The sequence below is a fragment of the Prunus mume genome, linkage group LG1 (assembly GCF_029339155.1).
Source record: "Prunus mume cultivar Tortuosa linkage group LG1, ASM2933915v1, whole genome shotgun sequence".
Classification (NCBI taxonomy): domain Eukaryota; kingdom Viridiplantae; phylum Streptophyta; class Magnoliopsida; order Rosales; family Rosaceae; genus Prunus; species Prunus mume.
Window position 1 is genome coordinate 18,501,736 of NC_142698.1, and position 9,572 is coordinate 18,511,307.

General features: G+C 36.9%; 1 protein-coding gene across 1 annotated transcript; it reads right to left on the minus strand.

Moving 5' to 3' along the window:
• Positions 1-7,548: 7,548 nt before the first annotated feature.
• LOC103318537 (aspartic proteinase nepenthesin-1-like) lies at positions 7,549-9,060 on the minus strand. The gene has a single exon (XM_008219934.3). The coding sequence runs from the start codon at positions 9,036-9,038 to the stop codon at positions 7,719-7,721; it is 1,320 nt and encodes a 439-aa protein (XP_008218156.2). The 5' UTR covers positions 9,039-9,060; the 3' UTR covers positions 7,549-7,718.
• Positions 9,061-9,572: the final 512 nt, after the last annotated feature.

Below are 9,572 nucleotides of genomic sequence, written 5' to 3' on the forward strand. Positions count from 1 at the left end.
TTAAAAAAAAAAGGTCAGATCAAAGATGTTCAAATTGGTCTGCACGTTTTCCAAAACTAAAGACAATTACTATCCAACGTTGACGACAATTAAATTATAGCATAAATATACCGACAAATAGATTTTTTTAATTTTATTAAAGAGGTAAAAGTATAATTTCATATCCATATGTAATTAGTTTTAAATTTTAAAAATAAAAATAGACAAATGACAGATTTTGAGTGTGAGTAAAATAATAATACGGTACTACTCTATAACGTTTCCTTTAGAAGATGGTTTACATACTAAGAATGAGTAAAATCATTTTTTTTTTTAATGTATTCGAAAATGGCTGGGTTCATTGCACTATATGATATCCCAAATCTATCCCAAAGTTTCCTCTTACATGCATTAAAAAAAGGGTAAAATTTTCGTTGCAAATTTCCTATTGACCAAAAAATAAGAAGAAAAGTTTCCCTTCAAAAATTAAAGACTGCCATTAATACATGAAAATCCGTCGTTTAAATTTGGAAGATGCACCTAATCCAGCATTCAAATCAACTATATAAACCATGCTTTGCTAGTCAGATTTCCCTCATCCCAGAAACTTGAGTTGTTGAATCAACAATCACAGCAAGAGATGTCTTCTGTCAAAAAATGCTTTCCTCTTACCTCACTGCTTATTCTTTTTGTCACCGCTGCAAGTGCAACAGAGCCTCCAGTAGTGCATGCTCCCTGGGTGCTTTTGGACCCCAGCGGTCCAAGTGTGATAAATGCCGCCAAGTTTGCTGTCCTGGAATACAACAAGAACGTCACCAGCAGCAGCAACAAGCTACTTTTCCAAAAAGTGAATTGGTGTGAATACGCTTATCTAGCCGGCCCATTTTATGGGCTTGATATTGCCGCAAAAAATGAGTCGTTACCTTCTCCGCCACAGAATTATATTGTCGGGGTTTGGGCCAGATTTGGCAGGCCCATGAAATTGAAAGGTTTTCGTAAAGCTACAAAAGGCGAATAATGTTTTATGTCGCTTGTAACAAAATAAATTGAGAATGTTTTATTTGGGCTCTGGCCTTGTTGCATTGATGCTGAGATCAGTTTGTTGAGTCTCAAATTTATGATGTATTACTCTACCTTGGTGGGTTTTTAATAAACTCTAGTTCCGAAAAAACATATAAAAATAACTTGAGAATGCAATAAAAGTTTTTTTTTTTTGGTTTGTTGGCAAAGATGCTTTATTTGAACACCATAAGAGTATACTATGAAAACATCCAAAAACGAACCTGAAAGTCAGGAATAAGAGTTTTAAAAAAGTCACAACCTGCACTAATCATGAGGGAACAAAAAGAAAAGATAAAAGAAAATAAGTGCCCAAAACAATACATTAGTGTAGTCCACTGATTGAGCAATAGTAGCCTCCTTGAAATCTAGCCTTAAAAAAACCCCAAATGAAGAAAAATCCAATATAAAAAAAAAATTACACTGTAAAATCCCCAAATGAATGCAATAAAAGTTTAGAAATTCTCTATTGGTGCAAAATAATTTTTAGTTTAGTTCAATGGGTTGGGTACAAAAAAGTAAATTAATTTTTGTTTTTTCAACTAAAGGTTTTTTGTTTTATATTTTAAATAAAGTACAAGCAATAGTCTAAATTAGAAGGAAATGAGATTTCTCACACACACACACACAAATGATGCTATGAGGGTTCGAACTTCAGACCTCTAATCTGCAAGTTAAAGCTCTTTTCCATTTGATTGGACCCCGTTGGCTAAAGGGTCTTACTTATGCCACAAAATGTTTGTTAAATAATCTATGCTTATTTTTAGTATGATAGTGCAACTGCCTATGTTACACCGAAACTCCACTAAGTCCAAGTGTCGGACACTCCTCGGACACTTGTGTCCACTGTCAAAACACTCCCCATATATGGTAAAGACACTCTCCGAATACAGGTCAACTAATGTGTTAATTCAATTATAATTCATATAAAATTAATAAACTACATTTGAAAGGCTTGGAAAGCTTGAATTTCACTATATATGATATTGTGAAATTGGAGTATATGAACATAAATAATTTATTTTTTCAATTATATATAAGTACTATTATATAATAAAAATTAATTGATGTGTCCCGTGTCGTGTATTTGTATCCGTGCAACATAGACAACCACGACTTAAAATTCTTTTACTATTTATTCAGAGTATTGCTATTTCCACTTATATGTCCTATTTTCCTACCCACCTTATCTTCAAAATTTTAAAGACAAAACGTCAATACACCAGCCAATGCATTTTTCACCATGTTATGAATTTGACCATAATACTAAGAGGGAACGTTGTATTGTATTGAATTAGAAATAATTTTAATGTTTGTAAACTAGATTCAATACAATGTTATGAATTTGACCATAAACATGAACCAAATTCTAGATTTGGAATCTGACATTCCAAAAGAAGTCAAAAGAGCAAATGAATACTTTAACCTATTCTCATTGGCATTTTATATCTCACGTAATTTTCCTTTTACAAACATATCCTTTTCTCATAATTTTGTTTCCTTTTGCCATTTTAAAAAACCAAATCCATTGTTTTAAATTCTGAAAAAGAGAAATCCATTGTTTTGAATTGAATGGGTGGGAAGATACACTGAATATCTATCCTTCAATTACTTATCCACTGATAAATATGTAATTGTTCAAACCGAAATTAACACAGGTTAATTCCTACAGTTAGCAGGCTAGTCTTATGGTTAGCAAAATGGGGCCCAAACTGCCAGGAGTTTATTCGGCATATGTGAAGGCCCAATTAGTGAGAAACACGGCCCAAAGACCTTCGGACAGAAGCCGGCCTCAAACATTGACCAGCGCGTGGTCAACCAACCCTTCAAACAATAGTGTTCGAAGCTACAGTGCATGGCTTCGAACACAAGTGTATGACACTACAGTCCCACTTCGGACATAAGAGATGTCCGATGTTGCAGTTCCATTTCAGATAGAAAATGTATGAGGTTATAGTAAAAGCCAATTAAAGTGTATTTATAACCAATCTAAGTGATTTTTGACAGTTCATTTAATAAGCAGTATGAGCTAATTGGATAGCAATTTGAGCTTTGGGTAAAAAACAATTCAAACAACTATGCTTGTACAGGTGGTATGGACTGATCTTCAGCAAAACAATAAAGAAATCTGCTTTGACAGAGAATATTCAATTCTCGACAAGTAAAGAATGGTAAAAAACTCAAAGCTGACTTGTTGCGGCACCTCCTGCAAAGAGGTCCCAAAGTTTAAAACTAGAAAGCACCTCAATTGATCAGCTTGAAAAGCATGCGCTCATTATCTTGTGAATTCTTTATGGTTTGAAGCAGCAACGCCCATCAAGTAGTCATCTTTTTTTTTTTTGAAGACCGTGAAGCCTATAAATGGAGGAAGAAAGCTCAGTATTGAGGATCCAACAACGAATCAATTAAACCTATTTTGAAAAGACTTCAAAACACGCTTACTCTCGACAACCTCGAATTAACCCAGACTCAAACTCTTGCAAAGCTTCTCACTGTAGACCAAAGCCAAGTCTTGAATCGAATCCTCTTTGTTTCTCTGAGTTCCCGGTTGACAACTCTTGATTAGAATTCTATTCTTTTCACAAACACTTACTCTGTCTAATTTCCAGTTGACAACTCCTGATTGGAAATGCATTGTTATTGTTGGTAATCTATATGCTCTTCCAACACTACTAGGTATGATTTAATAGTTGGTCTCAACTTCTAGCTCATTTAAATCAAAACTACTATCCGTAGTTCTGACAAGTTCTGACTGCAAATATACCTGACAAACTCTCGTCGGACATACCTTCTGCACTGTCTCAAGTATATTGCAGTTTTTTGTCCAGTAAGGCTTTTTGTATTTTTGTTGGACCTAGATTTACTTTTACTTGCGTTCATTGTTAAGTCTCTGTTGGGTATATAATTATCTTCTGGTATTATGCTATCCATTGGACACCTCTCCTGCAAGGCTCGTTATTATACTTTATATCTGATGACAGTTTATAATCATCATCCATCTCGCGTTTGATTCCATAATATGTGAAATATTGAAGTTTTCTTCGTTGAGGTATAGAAAAGAACCAATCTAAAGCCAGATTCCTCTCTTTGAAGGGCAATGGATTAGAAGATAAGAAAACAAGAGTGCAATACTTTAACAGGCTTAATCTTCACCTCACTCCCTCTTTCTACTAGAAAAGTATCACTAGTAGTGGCACGCCTATCGCATTTCACTAGCGAGCAGCTTTTTTGCCCACTTCAAGACCCAGATCTCTCTCGCTTCACTTCCTTCACCAACAAGCAACTGCTAGCTACCAATGTATAACCTATAAGCGGTCAGGGGCATCGCAGTCTTCAAAACTTGACGAATAGTAATGTAAATTGTAACCAACCAATCGTTATAGTATATATACAGACCATGCAACAATAAGATTTTCTTCAAATCAAAGCTTAAAAACTTTTGATTCCTCATTCATCACATTCACACCAGAAATTAAAATTAAAATTACAATGTATCCTCATTTCTTACTTACACTGATACTGATGACCACTCTACTCATTCTTCTTACCATCGCTAGTGCCACAATAAATCGAGTTCCTGGTGTCTGGATGTGTGTAAACACTAGAGATCGAGTTGTGGTAGAAATGGGAAAATGGGTTGTTTTGGAGTACAACAAGAATGTCACAAACAAGTTGTTTTTTCAAAGGGTGGTTTCTAGCGAGACCGTATATATATATATATATATATATATATATATATCAGGCATCTTTTATGGGCTTGCCGTTGCAGCTAAGAATGAGTCATTGCCTAACTCACCTGAAAATTACCATGCTGGTGTCTGGGCCAAATTTTTTGAACCCTTGAAATTAAGATCCTTTTACAAAGGGAACTGAAGAAAGATTATTCATTTATTTAGTCTTGTCCTAATTTGTAGTCTCCAGAGTCATTCAACCATGTGATCTGTGCACATCACACCATCCCTTATGTATCCTTCTGTTTGTTTGTACGGGTTGTGGCCAGTGCCCATATCTATTAAGGAATTGCTTCCATTAAACAAGTGTGCCTCTGTTGGCATTCAAGGAATTGCTTCCATTATTAAACTAACTGAACATCTCATTTGTCAAAAGGGTAAAATGTCTTAGGTGGGTACTGGAACAAATTCAGACCAAAAGAGAAATGACATTCGAGAATTTGTTTTTGTTTTTTGTTCAACATGATATTGGGGATTCATAAGTATATTCATATAATAAAAGACAACTATGAAAATGGGAAAAAAAAGAAAAAGAAAAAAAAAAAGGAGAATATGAAAAGGGAGGTAACAAAGAAACATAGAAAAAAAATGAACATAAAAGATAAAAACATAGTCGGCCCATTTGGCTCGTTCCGATAGGCCAAGCCCTCCTGGCCCGTTGGGCTTTCTCATGTCTAGCCCATGGGGTGGACCTGGGCTTTGAATTTTTTGAAAAAGTCCAGCTCAACTTGGCTTATTATTTTCTCTTTTCTATTTAAAGCACGACCCAAGCCCATAAAATTTGGGCCGCGCTAGCCTGGCTCGACCCATTGACGACCCTCATGTAATAGTGTAATACCAGAAAATTTATCTCCCATTAATTATTTTGTGTGTTAAAAACCTCTGTAAAAATAATGACTCCCATCCCATTATTTTATAAGTCCTCCTCCTAGCTAACATGTCCAAGTTGCCTAATCTAACATAACGTATATATAATATATCAGGTGTGAAATTCCTATGCTCTCTCCCATTTCCAATGTAATAGCTAATTAATAACATGACTTTGTTGTTTGATATTTTGGACATTTTTCCTTAATTTGTTCAGCCATCCTGATTCATGTCCTGGTGTTTGAAATATGGCAGTTTCTTGTACATACTAACATAACAAAAAGAGAAGAGATTGAAAAGAAAATTAATTAGAAAGCACCATTAATATTTAATAGTATAAATCTTCTTTTATTTGGACATAATAACGATGAAATAGTATACCAGTTCTAATTCCTTTTCCTTCAACTCAACATATTTCCTTTTGAAAGAAATTTCGACTACGTTGGTTTCATTAGGTGAGGTTTGTTTCATTTCATGCCTTGTAATGGTTTGTTTCATTTCATCACTTCATCTAATGAAACCAACGTAGGTCGAAATTTCCTTTAAAATTTGCAAATCCACATGCAATAAACCCACTCACTAGACTTAGAGAGTTAGTAGAAACAAGTCAATAGGTACCGTATGATGCAATAATGTTAAGAGCCGATATGTACAAGGTACAACAAACACTCCTCCTCCTCCTACCTATCCTTAGCATGGTGCATTGGTGCTTGCTTGTGAAGTTGTGAAAAACAAATATAACAAGTTGCCCATAAAGTGCAAACTGCAAAGCTAATGTAATGTGCATATATACACAATCTGAAATAGGTATATATGCTGCAACACACGACTCACGAACCTAAAATAGGATTAAGAATAGGCATAATTCCCCTCGGATAGGCTATGAGCCTACCTAATCATATGCATATTTTAATGTACCAACGGCACCAAATATTACAACAGGGATCACGCTTACAAATAAAGACCAAAACATGAAACCTGATATACATAGCAAAGACCAAAACATGAATCCTAAGCTCAGAGAAGAAGAAAAATATATTATTGATTTCTTACTGATCAATATGAGAGTGACAAAGACAATGGCAATGGGAAATTTCAATACTAAAGAAGAAAATTGTACATGTGCTTGCAGGATGGAACTAAATGATCTTGTATAGCCTAGCTTCATCATTATGGCATCGCATCCACTAAGCCCAAGTGTCATAGTGTCGGAGTGTCGGACACTCGGGCACTCATGTCCAACGGTCAAGACACTCTCCGGACACGGGTTAACTCATACTCACGGTCAACTAATGTGTTAGTTCAATTATAATTTATATAAAATTAATAAACTACATTTGGAAGGTAAAGGACTTTCAAGTCAGTGGGACATTATATTTATTCGCTAAGGTTGTCATGATATTTTTCTTACACCCAATTATGCTCTCAAATGTCATGATATATTTTGGATAATTTGTTTACCCAATCTACCATGAAAAGTCATGACTCATTTCTAAGCCTCCAACCATTTTGAGTCTTGTAAATGTATACAGAGTCAGAATTTAAGAAACTGCTACATTTTCATATTGACGATAGTTCATCTTTTGTTTAGCCAAAACAAAAGATATTTTCACCTAGACTAGATCTCAGTAAGAAATTTGTTATGTTACCCACAAAAGAAAGGGCCTGCCTGCTTGCTGCCACTGACGTTTTCTCCTCTAACGAAACAACAAAAAGCATTGAATCTAAGATGCATCATTGATTTCCATATAAAAGAAAGAAAAAAATCTCCATAAAAATAATGCCTCCCTCTCAGTGTCCTTGTTATCGCTGCACATTGCAATGCCCTTGATAACATAACAGAACAACAACGATTTAACCATTCATAAACTGATTCATTCATGACATGACATGAGGCATCCATCCATATTAATTAAGCACAACAATAAAAGACTTAGATTAGACTGATATAATAGAATTAGAAAAACACATGCCTAGTATTTCTGGTTCTGGAGATTAATAATTAACAGTACAGCTGCAGCACCATGATCGATCGTTGATGACTTCTTTTTATTTAGACGTAATAATATTAGCATCAACTGATCAGCATTTTTCTGGGGAAAATGACAACTTGGATGCCCCAACATCATATACAAATCTGTGGTTGAACTGCTGGAATGCTCCGAAGATGTTTGGGGATTCAAATTTGTTCGCTGATTCTATCATCAGGCAGAATTCATTGAATTCATCAAAAATTTGGAAGGTCGTCTCTTGGTTTAGTTCAAGGCTGGCGCCATCAAACTGAAACACCATCGGCGGCGCAACTGAAAACAGCCCGCCTCTTCCTGCTGCTGCTGCTGCTGCTATGTCTGTGATGTCATAGCAAAGGTCTATTTTGGACCTAGTTTTGTTGGGAGGCATAGGCTGCAACAGCCACTCATCCATGAAGTACGAGACCATTGCCTTCCGCACGACTTGATAAACTGCGTCCACGAACACAGAGTACTGAGACCCCGAATCTATAACAACTCCATAGTCGCCCTCGGATGTAAACAGCTTCGGATCGATTGGAAGAATGGATCCATTCAAGCTTATACTCGTCATGTTTAAATAATAGAGCTCATCTGATGGCCCCAGTATTGGCGTTGTTTGGATTTGACCCGCAGGAACTTTGAGCTCTGCCTCTTCGCCGAAAAACAGAGACGCCTCGTCTCCGACGCGTCTAGGCAGGCAGTATGAGAATTTCAGCAACGTTATATCCCTCAGTTGGAGCACGAAGCTGGAGGGATGATCCCTCCCCAGCCCCAAAATTCCAGATACGGGGTTGGCAGGCCGAGGATGTGCTGGCAAATCAGGGATGCGGTTGACGACGCCGCACCCAAATGCCACATTCTGGATTTGGGTTTTGTGGTGGCGGTGGTGGTGGTGGTGGTGGTGCCCAGTTTGGTTGTTTGTGACATCATGATGAGTGAAGGTGAAGGTGTCTAAGCCGACGTCGCCCTTGGTGAACTGGTGTCCGACGTAACCCACACTGTACTGGCAGAAGTTGCCGGCGGGAGCAAACCAGAGAGGGACACAGAGCGGGTGGTGGGAGGGCATTGGGTGGAAAGTTATGGAATTGTTGGGGTTGAAGTTGGGGAATGAGACGTTGAAACACTCGGTACAATGGGCAGACTGCACCCATGTCGGACTGCTGCCGGTGTCAATGGCAATGTTGACTTTGAGGGGAGGAGTGCCGATGTAGAGGTCATCGGTGTAGAAGAGGCCAGAGAATCCCTGTGTCACAGAAGAAGAACCAGAATCTTGGTTGTGGAATGTGAACGGGAAGGGCTGGTGTTTGATTTTGAGGGTCAAGGCATGAGATTGATGATCATAGCCTTGTGTTCCGAGGAACACCAACAAGGTGACAAGGATGGTGTTCATGAGAACAGAGAAAAGATGAAAGAGAGAAAAGTAGAATGATATGATATGATCAGTGTTACCAATTTCTCATTATATATACAATGTTACCACCCAATATCCATCTACTATTATTATTGGATTAGTCGGTCACAATACAATTTTCCCTGCAGCACAGGATAGCACATATATTTTCTGATACATTTATAGAAGGAATACAGCAAAAGGGATCACCTAGTCTATTGAGTTAGTAACTAAGGAAGGATTTCACATGCTAGCTGTTTGTTTTATAGTTTTAATTCTGGATGAGATTTAGAGATTCATTTTCACATGTCTTTCCTTGACTCTTTCTCACTCCTCTTTTCATTTTGAGTTTGAGTTTGAGTTTTCTGTTTCATTTCATTTTCATAGTTGCTCGTTTTGGTTAACATCAGTTGCTCGTTTTGACTATTCCAATTTCCATCGGTGGTAAACTTTTAGGCTAGCCTAGCTGCAATTAAACCATAATTAAGCGCTTCCGAAAAAATTCATTTGTCTAGTCTAGGGTATGGATTCACT